Source organism: Filicampus tigris, chromosome 1 (assembly GCF_054856515.1).
Source record: "Filicampus tigris isolate MCC_2025a chromosome 1, RoL_Ftig_1.0, whole genome shotgun sequence".
Classification (NCBI taxonomy): Eukaryota; Metazoa; Chordata; class Actinopteri; order Syngnathiformes; family Syngnathidae; genus Filicampus; species Filicampus tigris.
In genome coordinates this window covers 30,288,145-30,304,159 of record NC_141217.1, presented here as the reverse complement: position 1 = coordinate 30,304,159, position 16,015 = coordinate 30,288,145, and the positions used below count along the sequence as shown (strand labels likewise).

The 16,015-nt window shown below is 39.9% G+C and overlaps 1 protein-coding gene across 2 annotated transcripts in view; it reads left to right on the top strand.

Moving 5' to 3' along the window:
- The window catches only part of dock3 (dedicator of cytokinesis 3), a 65,495-nt gene that overhangs the window by 11,020 nt on the left and 38,460 nt on the right, over positions 1 to 16,015 (top strand). For both annotated transcript variants that reach the window (XM_086031075.1, XM_086031067.1), the window contains exons 3-8: positions 1,552 to 1,592; positions 3,698 to 3,753; positions 7,192 to 7,288; positions 11,536 to 11,684; positions 14,119 to 14,203; positions 15,733 to 15,774. In XM_086031075.1, the coding sequence (XP_085887201.1) occupies positions 1,552 to 1,592; positions 3,698 to 3,753; positions 7,192 to 7,288; positions 11,536 to 11,684; positions 14,119 to 14,203; positions 15,733 to 15,774 (470 nt within the window). The remainder of the gene's footprint in view (positions 1 to 1,551; positions 1,593 to 3,697; positions 3,754 to 7,191; positions 7,289 to 11,535; positions 11,685 to 14,118; positions 14,204 to 15,732; positions 15,775 to 16,015) is intronic.

The window sequence follows — 16,015 nt, the reverse complement described above, 5'->3', positions numbered from 1 at the left end:
AGAGCCACTTCTTGATTACTGACTTGCAAACGAAAAGCTACTAATTTGATATGCACTTCGGAGGCTGCTTGCGTCAGGTTCAACTACAGTACATGTCATTTACAGGTTATTCATACTGAAAGGCTCAAAATTAAAAAATAAAATAAAATAAACAAATTAAAACAATTATTTTCCGAACAGATTAAACCGATTCAGTTACTGGTTTGGCATGTCAGGAAATGGGAAAACATTGTTTTCCAAAGTGGAAGCAGTTGTTTACAAACGTCTTATTTGGATTCAACACAAAGATATCATTCTGCTTTGATGGAGAACTACAGAAATCAGAGAATAGTTACTGTTGAGAGATTGAAATCAGAGGATTTGAACAAATTTAAGTTAATCAATGGCTCTAAATTATTAAATCTACCATCAAAATAGTAGTCGAGTAAATTGTCGAATAATTTGATAATCTATTAGTTGTTGATTTATGGATTCGTTGTTGCACCTCTAGTTGTTTTTCTAAATAAGCCTTTAGTTTTGTGCCCAAAGAGTTACAACATTTGTCAGGGTTTGGCGAAGCAGGAGGACAATTTATGGGATTTTAATGAAAAGAAAAGGAATATAATTGACCGGTTACTTGTATGACGAGGCTTGACTTGTCAAGAGGTAACTCAGTTCAAAAACAATTGAAATGACTGACAAGGACTAGGAGAACAGGGACCAGGAGAACAGGGACCAGGAGAACAGGGACTACACGACAATGACCCGACAAGAATTGAACAAAAACTAGCAACTTAAATACAAGCACACTGACGAGACAACGCGAAACTCCTGGACAAGAGACACAAGGTAGGAGGGAGCTGATTGGCCAACACTAGAGAGTGGAAGGCACACAGGTGGTCACAATAATCATGACGAGATAGACACAGAACACTGAGCAAAACATGAAACTAAAGAAATCCCAAAACCAAAACAAACCAAACATGACAACATTTCTCAATCTACTTTTAGGAGACCTGATGCATTTTTTTCTATGTAATTATTTTTGGTTCTTACCTTAAATGAGTTTTACGTTGAACATTTTCTGCCTAACAGATTTGTTTCTTTTTCAGTTTGAGTGTACATTACAATTTTGGAAAGGTTTTTCTGTCGTCACATTTTTTTAAACATCTGAATAATTTAGCATTTTAAAGCAGCATTTTTTATGGTGTGATGAATGAGAGACAGAATGCAAGATAGATAAAATATCAACGTATCTCTCTGTTGCAAACACTTAGCTTTGTTACAACCGACTATGAGCTTGTGACAGCTACATAATTGTAATCGTGCGACAGATTAGCATAACCGGTCGACAAGTAGTTGGCTCGATAACTATCAACACCTTTGTTGGAATTTCAGTATGTACTGCATGTATTTTTCTGAGCATTTACCTACCTTTTCTATTGAGTTAATTTATGGATGATTTTCTATATGCCTGTACAACAGGTGGCAACAGTGCTGTGGTTTAATAACACACCAAGGACACGATTGAATATGTTTTTGACAGATTTTGATTTTGATCTTGTCCTTTAGGTTGGTACAGAGGCTTTTCAACCAAGAAGCCTTCAATCAAGGTAACTTTTTTTAATTCAATCAGCAGATGGTACAGTAGTGACTTTTGTGTGTGTGTGTGTGTGGGGGGGGGGGGTGTATTTACTTGGGCTGTGCACGAATGTGTGGTGACTCAAATTGAGTAACAAATTGGCCTTTTGAAGACGAACGCCGAATCTGAATTTTCCCATTTGAGTCAGAACAGTTCATAGCATTCTCGCGTCACAAAGACAAGTTGAATGGCCACACTCCACGGACGTCCATGTCACACTCATGTCTCAGTATGTATGACATAGTGGATGTGGTAGTGGCACGAGTTGTGTGAAAAGCACACTGCCTTTGAGCCATGCACCCGGAATTGTTTGTGTGCGTATTGGGATATTTATCCGGCTAATGAACATTAAATTCAACTGCTAAGCCAATAAATCCAGCTAGATGGGCGATCAACGCCTATGTCTTTATTACTTCTCACGCCGTCATAGCAGCATATGAAGAGCATCTGACGCCAGACCAGACGGGTTAGCTTAGTGCTAGATAGCTGGTACGACACAATACAGATGGATATTCTGGACCAAAACAAGAAAAACACCCTGGATTCTACCGGTGGCCAGGGTATGACGAGGGATCTTGGAAGTTGAAGTAAGATATTTTAAACTAAAAAGGAAAACCTTTCCGTAGGATGACGCCGCTGCATCAATGCCCCATATACACTCCAGTTCAATACATAGACATGTCTTCAAATAAGTCAATGAATGAGGCATTGTAAAGTACGTTGGATACCGTATGGTGTAGATAAAGTGCTACATACAGTAAGTACACTCCATTTATCATTTCGATCAAAATTTTTCTTTGTTGGACTATGAGGCATTTTTGGGAAAAGTACAATAAGTAACCGATTCACTTGTAAACATGAACGGGAATAGAGAATGCAGATTTATCAGTTATACAGATGAAGATGGTGATGATGATGATGGCCCAGCAAATGAAAGCTTTTCAGCACTTTTGTCTTTTGAAATCTGTGAAAAACCGCTAAATAGCAAAGTAAACCCGCCATAGATTAAGTTATGGTCACAAATGAAAACCCAGCGATCGATTGAAGCTGCAATAATCGAACGAATGTAGCGAGGGAACACTGTGAGCTGTTTCATAGCCATTTTAACCTAAACTATGAAGCCAAAATAATGCTTAATTCATCAAATTTTGCAGTAACTATTGTGCGGTGCCCAAGCTTTTTAATCAAGACCAAATCCAAGAGACATTGCTTTTATACAGGGAACTCAATTCCGACATCATATTTCCCTATAGGAGCTCCTTTTTATGGAACAACATTATTAAAGCTGAGAAACTGGAAGAAGCAAGGAAGTCGACCGATTTAACACCATGACTAGGACCGAAATCAATATGCTGTACTGCAGAGATTGTCCGACACGTATGGCCGAATATTTTCTGCAGATGTAATATTCCTCCATTCAGAATAGTATGCTACAGAGTAGTCTGCAAACCTGAATAACAAGTTGGATCCTGAAAAAGAAAGACAGGTGCTTTTCAGGTACATTTGCACTGCTTTTAAATGGGTCTGAGGTATTATGGGATGGAACTGGGCTTGTTTAAAAGAAAGCATAATAGCTGTCCATTCTCTGTGAAATGTACTATAGGTGTTTGTGATTGCATGCTGTCATTGTCCAATCCCATCAGCTATTTACAGTTCTTACTAACAACCCTCCATTTTGTTGTGCGCTCTGCTGCCCACACTGGATCGCCCCCATACTCTCTGAGTGTTCACAGAGTTAATTTCACTCGTGGTGGCTAATTGTTCACATCTGGCAGATTGGAAAGACAAGCTGCAGAAGTGACACTTGGCACCGTCTTTTACCGTTCCAAGCTCTCTGCAATATTCTTCTGCATGTTCATCTTCTGCTTTGGTGCCACTTGAAAATGCTAGCCTTATCAAGGGTTTTTAAATGCTTTACAAATTGGTTATGTTGTACTGCAGTTAACACTTTTATATATATATATATATATACGGCAGTTAATACTATATATATAGTCACAAATCTACAGTCTGATCAAACCAATAACCTAATCCTGTCACAGTGTGTAACATGCCTGCACCTGTATCTGTCCACAGGGTATTTTCCCAGTCAGCTACGTTCACTTGAAGAAATCCACAGTGACCAACAGAGGGTAAGCTGGATGACTACAATGTTTATTTGTACATGAGCAGCAAGATTCTACACACACACACACGCTACACATGGTTCAGAACTAATAGGGGTTTTATTCAGGTTCATGAACTAGGACATGACCTGACCTGTGCTGTGCTTGCATTCGGTAAAAGCGGAATCTGCCCAAATTATATTATAACACCAACAATGGGGCAGAAATTCTCCACTGCAAAACAAGAAGGACACAGCTGTTGGTATACAAGTTATGCGGCGCCCCAGGCAAAATTTTAGACAACTCCACCCACCATTGACAATTTACATGTCTACAAAAGAAATTGAATAGCAAAATAACAAATCACCCAGTTTCGAATATAATACTGAATTTTTACTAATTTAAAATATGAAAATGACAAACCAGGATGATGATGATGATGATGATTCCTGGCTAGTTAGTTATTTTTGGATGCAACCCACAGAAGTTGCTCAGCATCTCCAGAGGTGGGTAGAATAGGCAAACAAAATAAATGTACTCAAGTAGGAGTACTGTTACTTGGGAATAATTATGACTCAAGTAAAATCCAAAAGTAGTTGTCCAAATAATTACAAGTATCAGTAAGCACTTGGTGAAGAAATGAGTAACTTCTGATTTCTTATTTTTTTAATCAGAGCACAAACATCAAATAAACAAACATATGAAATAGGAGTGTGTAGCTTGAAATATTTCAAGTCAAGTCAACCCTGAAAAAGTTCTATGCAGGCCCATAAAGCATTCTGGTTAATATTGCGTTTGTGGAATATGAGTTAAACAGTCAAATTTGTCTATGACTGAAAGTGACTTCACAGTTGCTCGGGGTTCAGATAACGACCAATCATGGCTCAGCTTCAGAAAACAGGTGAACAGTGATTGGTCGTTACCTGAGCCCGGAGCAACTGTGATGTCGTTTTTCAGTCGACAGAAGTGACAAAATGACTTCCTCTTTAACTAAAAGTTAAGTTAAATTTGATAATGACAGACAATTACAAAGCAAGCTGTAGCGTGTTTTTTTTTCAAGATTAATGCGTATTTCTTGTAGGCTGAAGTGGACGTTTTTAGACAGACACACATGACAGTGCATAACAGCATAGGTGCTTTACATCTATTGTTTTTGCAGGTTGCCCACTGTTGTATCTGCCATGCTTCACATAGAGTTATCACTTTGAAAACTGTAACTGTACTGTACAGTTACTTTTGTACCACTTGCGGTACACAATTTGAGAATCACTGCTATATGAAAATAATGAGCAGTAAAACTTTTTAGCTGCCTGAACTCATGGAACTTACCAGGACTTCCCCCTCCAGCTGAGTTTCCTCATGTTTGCGCTCAAACAATTACAAAGTACCAACTTTGAAATCAACATGATTCTACTTTCTCGCTCCAGGAGCTGCAATCTGCGAACTCTGTTTTGCTTTCTTGCGGAGTTAATGATGTGATGCATCTATTGCATTTTCCCAAAGTGTTCCCTGCACTGACAATCACTTAGATTCATGGAGCGAGTGGCTTCCCCTGTCATGACAACAGTTGATACACTGGCAACATTTTGGTTTTGGTGCTCTGACCGGGGAGCACAATGGTTGCCAACTTGCCTCACATCCAAAAAGTTTCAGCTTCAAATCTCAGGCCTTGCTTGGTTGAGTTGACCTGTTCTCATTGTACTTGAGACACTAATTCACTCCAGAATTACCAACAAACATGTTAGATTCGTTGATGTCTCGAAATCAAGGGTGTGTGTGGTGGGAACTTTTTAGAAAGAGCATGCAGTTTTCCGCCTACCTTGTAAATGTCTTCATGAAAATACATAAGATTTGTAGCAGTGCAGGAAAAAAATAAAATGGTTCCACCAAACCATCCTCTTTTCACCTGAAGGCTGTTGACCTATTTTTTTTTTTTGCAATATTCAGTGTCCTGAAATATTTGTACAGTCGATCATTTTAACATAACTCTATTCTTAACATCGCAAATGTGAAGCACTTAATATGAAGTAGGCTTACTTTGCTCGTGAAACTTGACCTCTTTTAGCGCTCACATCTAAGTACAAGTACATCAATATCAGGTGTCAAATCCTTACTAGCAGCCAATTTTACAATGTCAATTAAAGTGAACTCAACCCAAACATATTTTTTTCAAGAATATGTTTCCAGCAGTCCCACTAGTTGAAACACAGCATTCTGATTAAAGGGACACTTGGGTGAGCTTAACATTGTCACTGGCATAGTAGTATAATAGGATTGCGTGTATAAATGATATCAGTACTAAAGTGCCCCCCCCCAAAAAGACTCTGTCGTGAATTAAGGTATTTTTTTGTGATTAGACTTACGATAAATTACCACGCCCCCTTTTGGCCCCCCAGCGGTCTACGTCACGGGAGGGAGGCAAGCGTGGTAATATTGCTCGCTTTGTCAGTCTGCTGTCTAAAACGGCGACCGATCTCCACCAAAATGCAAGTTACTACTCTTGTCCACTTCAACCTGTGAAAGTATAAATAAATAAAAACAAAAGGTGTTAGCACAACAACATTAGCTCCTTACTGGCCGCGCAGCATGTGGAGGTGATCATGAGCCTTAGTGAAAACATGGCCATCCCGGCCCCACCGTCCCTTTAATTTTGTGTTTGTGGAATATATATTAAGCAGCAAAATGCACTTGTTTTTAGCCATCTCTGGGGGTGGCCATTTTGTCTTCTGTCGACTGAAAGTGACATCACAACTGCTCACAGCGACCAATCACGGCTGACCTGTTTTCTGAATCTCAGCCGTGATTGGTCGTTGTGAGCATTTGTGATGTTATTTTCAGTCGACAGAAGACAAAATGGCCGCCCTCCGAGATGGCTAAAAACGAGTGGATTAACATTTATTCCACAAACGCAACATTTATCAGAATTCTCTGTTTCAACTAGTGGGCTTGCATAGATCATATTCTTGAAAAAAAAATTGCCTTGACTTCCTGTTTAAGTGGTGGTCAGTGCGACCTCCACTGAACAAAATTAGCAGGGACAGTTACTTTTCGTGAAAAATAGCAATGGCTGTATTTTCTGTACGCGGGTCGGATTGGACCCCCTGATGGTCCAGTTCTGGCCTGCGAGCCATACATTTGATAGCCGTGCTCTACGTTGTCCGTAGGTGGAAATGGCTACCTCTATGTGTCAGTCCTTTGATTGACAGGCAATCAGTTAGGGAGCCGAGCCTCAAAATTCGGCTCTCGTAAAACACCCGAAATTGCCATCACTACTCCGTCTGACCCCGAACAACACAATAGAAATAGAAAACGGATGGAAGGATTTTGCGAGAATTTTATGGCACACTCTCTGCCTCCCAGTGGTTTGACCTTTTATTTTCAAGCCTAAATCATGCTCCTTCATAAATGGGTTTTCTGGTGATGTGTCTCTGTGCACCCTTTTGTTCATGCAAATGTTTGTCTCAGGCTGTGCGAGACGGTGGTGCCCCTCGAGGACCCCATCATCACCGAGACCACCTCGACACTGCAGGAGTGGGGCGTCTTGTGGAAGCAGCTTTATGTGGTGAGTAGCGCTTTATTCAAGCACACATTATCACAAATAGGACAACAAATCCCTAAGGCCCGCCACACACATAACGACAATCGGGATGTTTTTGCCCCGATTTTGCCTCTTCCTGCCCAAGGACGTCAAATGCCCGACTAGTTTATGTCTTATAAGATTGCCCTATAAGGTTATCCTTCCATCTGAGGTGTGTCAGAGTGGATTTGTTCTGATAATATGGTCCAAAACGAGATGGCCCGACAATCTTAAATAACACGTCCAAAAAGCCGATTCATTTGACTCCGTGGGTGGACTGTGATGTGGACGGAATGTCGTCAATTGAAGAAAAACAAAATGTCTTAGCTGATGTGGGTTTTTTTTTGTATAAAAGTGGGTTCCCCTGACAGTGTTGTACCTGAACACGTTCATATTTTGGGCTCATGTGAACCCAAAATAAATGTAGTGTATTTCTGCCTGATGAATGTTTTTCTGGCATCTGTGTATGGGTTTTGAACGTATTTGATTTTTGTTCAAGAGTGCCAGGTTTCGTTAGTCTTCCAGGAGAAAATCTGGCTAAACACAAGGCAAAACGACCCTTCACATATATGGGGATTAAGACCTTTTTTGGCAATCCACACCACAGAGTCGCGCGGCCGAATCCGTCATCAAAATGTAACGCATGAGACCTCTCTCTGGAAATCTGTATTGGTTGGCAACACATCTTGAGGTAAGTTTCTGTTTGTTAGCGTATCCCTTTGAATTTCGCGAGGCGAGTGAGGTGGGGGGGGGGTTCGGAGGAAGTTGCTGGTGGCTCATCACTTTACGGTCACCTGAAGAAGGTGCCTACTAGCGTGGACTGAATGGGTAGCAACCATGATCTTTATGTGTGGGGTCTATCAGTGATAAAGAATCTTTTAAGACCTGAACAACCCTCAGTGTAGCAGCCCCTTTGCAATAATCGCCAGAGCGGCTCTAACATGGTGAGCTTTTCTGAGGTGATTTGGAAGCAAAACAGCTTTCGTTGTTTCATTTGCATCCTCCGGAGGGGTTTAAGAGGAAGCTCAAGACACACCTTTTTAGTTTGGCTTTCAACAACTTTTAAATAATTTATCTTTTCTTTTGATTGAAGATAATTCTATGTTTTGCTTTGAATGTTTTAAAGCACTTTGAGTTGCATTTTTATGTATGAAAAGTGCTATATAAATAAAATGTGATTGATAAAATGTGATTAACGGAGTAGGCTTTTCCAACAAGCTTTTCCCCACGCACCCAATTCAACACATATTACCCAGACTCCTGTAAAAGTGATTTCGCATTGAAAGTACAGTACACCTCCTTTAGATCAGTCATGACTGTTGCCCTACTTTTTCTTACACTATCTATGTGGGACCAGAAATGGGTGCTGGACACAGATAATGGCCCACAGACCTGTCACACCCGATTTCATGCTCTGTCATTCAGCCCTTGATTGATTTTGGCCTGCTTCACTTAGTTCCTGTATCATCTTCACTTGCTGGGCAAAAGTGATTACTGCAAACTTAAAGCATCCTTAATCCAGCTCCAGGGCAGGCGGAATGGGTTGAGGCTGAGTGGATACATTGCTGGGCTGGCTCTGATTTTATTTTCAAATTTTTGTATTACAGTATATTGTTTTATCACTCGCTGTGGGCTGCTCATGCACTGAGCAACCAAGGCGCCCAACTGAAGGCATCACTGCAGTGACGTAACTTCTTCTGATGCTCGACTAATGTGAAGCGTTGATTTAACGGCGCTTGTTTGGGTGCTGCTCACCCCCTGTGTGATACAGGCCATGCTGCCACAGTTGGCGAGATAATAAAAGGATGGATCACGGAATGAATGTTGATAGACTTTATCTTATTGTTGCCAGTTTGAATTCGCTACATTAGCTTCAGCAATCGGCTGAAGATAATTTTGGAGAATGTACATAATTAGCACTGCACAATAGATGCCTGTAAAGGTTCATCAACCCCAAACGAAGTCTTCGACCCTGAGCAGTCTTGGATAACAAGCAGTGTATTATTCAAGCCTCTAAGAAAATAGTATTTCTTACCTTTTTTTTTTGTGTGCATGTTTTGGTCTTATTTGCGGTGTAAAATGTAATTGAATATTTAACATTTGACGTTTTCTTGGCTTTATATCTTGTTCAAGCCATTCCCTATGGAAGGGTTTAAAAATTTAAAAGACTTTTTTCAAGAATATGTTCTATACAAGCCCACTAGTTGAAACAGGAATTCTGATAAATATTGCATTTGTGGAATAAGTGTTAATCCACTCATTTTTAGCCATCTCTGGGGGCGGCCATTTTGTCTTCTGTCGATTGAAAATGACATCACAACTGCTCACAACGACCAATCATGGCTCAGATTCAGAAAACAGGTCAGCCGTAATTGGTCGTTGTGAGCAGTCGTGATGTCATTTTCAGTCGACAGAAGATAAAATGGCCGCCCCCAGGGATGGCTAGAAACGAGTGCATTTTGCTGCTTAACTTATATTCCACAAACGCAAAATTAATCAGAATGCCGTGTTTCAACTAGTGGGCCTCCTGGGAACATATTCTTGAAAAAAATATGTTTGGGTTGACTTCCGCTTTAAGCAGATGCCCAAAAATGTGCACAGCGCGTCAAAAAGATTAATGATGATTGATTCCGTTTAATTGTCTAAATATATTTCAAATATATTTCAAAAGCAAGAACGTGGTGATTTGATTCAAGAAATGTATAGTGGCTGGGTTGGGCCAGGGTCATTGAACTTCGTGTGGCCCCACACAGCCACGTAGAGGCCCCGGGCCACCGGGCCACCATTAATGTAGAATCCTGCAGGGGTGTTGTGGCTCTGCTTAATCTTTTCTTTTATGTAAACAAACTGAAGCAGTACTGCAGCGGTGTCTTCTCATTTGGGAGAAAGGAGACTGGTTTTATTTTTTGTATTGTCCTTGACTGCAAGAAATTACCACGAGCAGGTCAATGCAGTATTTGTGTTTAACCTCTGGGCTGGAATCTCAATGAGAACACATGGCAAGCACGTTGATGTGGCGCCTTTCTACTATCAGGGTTCTCAAACCACGTTTACTTTCTCTTCACACGATGATGATGAGGTATATTGCCATGGAATGAGAGTAATCAGATCATTCACAGACTGATGATGGGGATTCAATATCCTCCATTTGATATGATTGGTTACTAGGTATCGCACCAGATATCATAAAAATGCTAGATGGCCCCCGATAGACCGTGCAGGCTTTTCCAGCCAAAAAGGAGTGCAAACTCTACATGCCTGCCAAATTATTTAGATTCATTGCATCAGCAATTGTGCATTAGGGGCAAGTGGAGCAGTGATTCACCAGATGCAGCAGATGGTTCTGCAGTCAAAAAGCACATTACTTTTTTGGCTTGTATTATGTATTTCATTTTGATTATACAGCGTATAAATAATGTCATAAGTCATTATTCTGCTGTAATTAATTTCTTGTGGTAGCAGTGGAGTTCTCGGGGCTCAAGTTGCCCCAGACAAAAAAACAACAACATTGTGGGTGCAACTGGCATATGGCAAAGATTTCTCTGGCTGGTGAATTCTGATTGGCAACAAGTTGCAAATGACAGCAGGAAAAAGAAGGGGGGGCAAATTTGTTGCTGTCCATTGTTGTGCCTCACACGTGAGGTTATATGCTGAATCAATAAGCAGTCCAATTCCTGCCGATGAAAGTGAGAGAAAAATAAAATTCTCGGTTTGTGGCGTTACGGTAGTACAGTTCATGTTTCCCCAACTGATCATGCATGCATGCATCATGCTTTGGGCTGATTTTCTTCACTGTGAAATGGGGCCTTAGGCAACATGGAAGCAATTATGAACAGTTTGACATAGCAGTCAGTGTTAGAGATTAACATTTCAAGCTTTTGCTCGAAAGCAAAACAATAAATAGTAAGGAAAAGCTAACATAAGTTGTAAGAGGATGTGCACACCTGACACTATAGTCTCATTTTTTTTACATCACAAACACCTGGCATTTGAACAGGGGTGTCGACTTTTTACATGCACTGTATGATTGACAGTGCAATGCAGCAACACTGGTGGGTATGCCAATCCTGACAAACATTTGTTTTGCATTGCACCCTCATGGCACCGGAAGCAGGTTCCAGATGTCTGAATTGACTCCAACTGATGACACCGCATTTCCTTCGCCTTTGTAGTAGTTGAATCAAGCATTCTCGCAAAGTGTACTAACCGAGGCTTTTTGGCGGATTTCACAGAAACATAAGGTGGATCTGTTCCATAAGCTGCGTCATGTGATGAATGAGCTCATCGACTTGCGTCGACAGCTCATCCAGGGTCACCTCGCTCAGGACCAGACCCGTGAGATCAAGCGGCACATCACTGTACGCCTTGACTGGGGCAATGAGTGAGTCTCATTTACTTAGTACATCATTATCATGTGTCTTAAATCAATAAATACACAGATACTTTATTTATCCCATGAGGCAAATTTAATTTTCACAGTAGCAATATTCACAATTACGTACACCAATAAAAAAGCAACCATCACTGAAAAAAGACGGTGACCGTAGGGCTGGGCAATTAATCGAAATTTAACTGTGATTTCGATTTTGGCTTCTCACAATCATAAAAATATTATAATCGCAAAAAAAATATGTGTATGCAAGTTCCTGCGTTGTGAAAGCACCCTGAATGCCCCTGTGTTCCTCAACAGTGCTTTAAATTGTTTATTTACACCTCAATCAGATTTTACTGTAAAACTAAACACTCAACAAAAAGAATTACACATGTTTTATATTTAAATACAACATTTACTTTGTTTTAGAAACATTGCCAGTTTAAAGCATGGCAGGAACAGCCGGTATTTATTGTTATATTTCTTTGCTATTGTTTTAATATATCATTATTTTACGTGTTACTAATTTATTTTCAGCTGGTTGTTTCAAATTATATTTAAAGTTGGAGTTTTGGTAGTTGAATAAATACTCAATTTTGACATCAATGAATAATCAATAATCCAAATAATGATGATTATTTTGTTTCATAATCATCCGGCCCTGACTGACATTATATTTTTGTCCTAATTGTGTACATATCTACATTACTGTGGTTCATTGATGCAATTTCATGGTTATTAGACAACCCTTAATATGAAAAACTAGAGACTGTATCCCTCTTAAATGAGTTTATTATTGTAATTACATTGTTCATCTTCAAACCAACCAAGGACATCACGCTCACACTCTGTGATGAAGCATTAGTCATCGTAGTACATTTAGACTGATTTAGCATTTTCCTCACTGTCTGTCCAAACACATTTTCAAGTTGTGTTTGAAGATGAGTGTGTGTCAAGCAGATTCAAGTCAGTGCACTTCTCCCTGGAGGAACTGTAAGGCCATATTCTCTCTGCTGCCACATCTCAAATCGAACTGAGCAATGACAGACATCCATAACCCAAATAACGACGAAGGGGGTGGTTGCATCTTGATTGAGGCGGAGCTCAATTTGCCAATGCTGGCATTAGGATTCACCACATCTGAAAATAGAGATCCTTTCAAATGCATCTTTGGATGTGGAAACAGAAATGCTATAAGGAGGTAAATGTGGCTGTTGAGGTCAGTGCACTGCAGGGCACACTTAGCATGAGATAGGGCCTGATCTCATTTCATGGCCAACATATCACAGCTGTTCGTCGAGGCTGTACATTATGTCCAAGAAAAAGGGTTGTGTTAGTCAACAATGCTGCAGTGCCTGCACAACTGTAATGTATTTAAAAATATAACATTCCTTTTCGGCGTATTTTGGAAAACAGTCATTATGATTTGACAGCATTGTTTATACAACTTTAAAATAATAACAGGTTGTGTTATAGTAACACAAATTACAAATAAGGCCTGTAATGTTTGTCATCATTGTTGATTCCACTGCTCAAAGATGGGGGACTCGAGTCATATGACTTGACTCGAGTTAGACTCGAGTTGCTATTTTTAGGATTTGTGAACTTGCTTTCTCAAAACATGCAAATGACTTGACTTGACTTGGGACTTGGTATCTAAGTGACTCGACATGACTTAGACTTGAACCTCATGACTTGCCAAGTCATCTTGTTTATAGTTTGAAATTTGAAAACAGTTGGCCTTTTTAGGAGGGAAAGCAAGAAAGAAAGAAAAAAGAGGGGTTTTGATTGGCACCTGAAACAATGTTGTTTTTAAATCTGATGATTATACACATTTACACCCTCATTCAGCGTATGTCAGTATTTATCACCACATTAACAGTTGCCACTCATATAAAAGTTCCGATGAAAAAAATAACATACGTTCTTCTAAATACTTTAAGTGTAGATATTCATCTTATAAGTTAATTGTTTTTCATAAAACTTTTTGAGACTAAAAGGTCCGTTACGTTTTTATAGATAATGTACTTTTTGTAGTAGGATCAGTGATTTTTTTTTTTTTTTTAATTACTCCAACATATGTTTTACTGAGCAAGATTTTATGACTTGACATAACTTGAAATTTGGTGGCGACTTGACTTTCTTGATTTTTTTTCACAGTGACTTGGGACTTGATGGTTATGATTTGAAACTTACTCGTGACTTGCACATATGTGACTTACTCCCACCTCTGCCACTGCTTATAAAAAGAAAATGCAAATAAACACATTTGATCGGGAAAAGCGTGTCTATTTTGAACATGTGATGTATCTATTTTTACTTTTAATTTCTTTCTCAGAGTAACACAAAGTGTGTTCAAGCCATTTGATCTGCTGCTTAAGAAAAAGTCAGATGGTTATTGCAATGTGACATTGCTTAACGGCAATCATTTCTCTCTCACCAGGCACCTTGGCATAGACCTTGTGCCCAGGAAAGAGTTTGAAATGGTGGACCCTGACCAAATCAGCATATCTGAGCTTTACAAACTGGTAGGTTGCCCGGAATCATTGCATTCTACATGAACCCACCCCATGAATTAGTAAATGCAATAAATTAAATATGTGAATTAGTGGTCTCTAAATTATGAAGTGCACTGTGTGTCTGCAGAATGTATATACAACCTCTGTAGCAATAAAAGGTTGAGGCATACTTGGAGCTCTATGTGTATTTATAAAGGCAGAATTTACTGTATGTTTTGTGGGATGTGTAAATAAGTGTACCAATTAACAAATCATCCATAAGAAGGTGACTCACGAGATGAAGCACATTCAGCTGTTGGAAGAGCCTCCTGCGACCTGTCCTGGATGCTCGTTCCACCGCCATACTGAGTGCGTCGGTTCATTTGCAGGCGCGTGACTCTTGAAAGCCACTAATGCAGACGTAATGTAAACTGACAGAAGGGAAAAGGCTAAGGCTCAACCATTTTAAAAAAGAATCTCATTGAGATTTCCCCCTCTATATTGCGATTGCTATTAAATAAGCATTTTTTTTTCTCAAGGTCTTCTTCCCATGTATTTTTTTAACAAACATAAGCAATAAATTAATCATTAACAATAAGCAATAGCCCACTGCTAACTATAAAAAAAAATGCGGAAGGAAGGAAAGATGTACAGAAGTACAGAGATATCCTGGAGTAAAACCTTTTCCAGAGTGCTCAGGGCCTCAGACTGGGCCGAAGGTTCAACTTTCAAAAGGCCAATGACAGCAAAAATAACAAAGGAGTGGCTTCAGAACAACTTTGTCTCCGTTCCTGACTGGCACAGCCACAGCCCTGACCTAAACCTAATTGAGTATCTCTGGAGAGACCTGAAAATGGCTGTCCACCACCGTTCACCATACAACCTGACAGAACTGGAGTTATATATATACACACATGCATATCTATCCATCTATCCATCTATCCATCTATCCATCCATCCATCCATCCATCCATCCATCCATCTACAATCGATATATATATCCAATCAATTAATTGTTCGGCCCTAGAAGAAAAATTCAAAATAACTTGCATGCATTCTCAAAACCCACCAACTGGGTTTATTTTAAATAGTGTACCATGTATTGGCTACAGTATCTGATGAAAGAACTCTTATGACATTTCTTTGATTTTCCTCGCAAACTATTTATGACCCGCATGCCCCATCAACAAAGTTTGCAGTTCGTCCTTGCGAAAAAATTACTTAATGATCTCGAGCTTGTTTTTGGCAGGGCTCAAGGCTCTGGCACCTTTTCAGGTGTAGGAGAGGCGCTCTTTTGGGCTGCTGTGATGTGTGTGGGTGAGAGTGGCTTTGTCCTCGTCCTTCCCACGCGTCGCTTCTTTTAGCGCTTGCAGCCGCTTGGCACCGTACGTAGGTGAAACGTTGTCCCAGTTCAAATATAGGCAAAGGCATGAGCTGGTGTTTGTCTGAAGCTGCGGTAAATAAGTTCAAAGCTTTTGTGGGAGGAGACAGCAATGCCTTGATTGGTCTCGCTTGTGACCTTCACTCTGTTTTTTTTTTTCCCTTTTTCTCTCTTTTAGCATGTATCCAGCAGACACTGTGGTCAGCAAAGCACAAACCAGGTACACTCAAATCAACTTTTTTTTTTTTTCAGTTGTTGTTCAGCTACAATAGATGATTCATATACAGGTACAGTACAGCTAACCGATTACATCATATATAAATGTTGCGTGATTTAGTTTTTAGTCTAAATTGTATTGTATTGTATTGTATTTATGTCAGTGGTGTTCAAACTACAGACCGGGGCCATTTTGGTATTCAGGTCAAGCTTTTAGGGCATGTGGTGCCATTGGAAACGTTCCG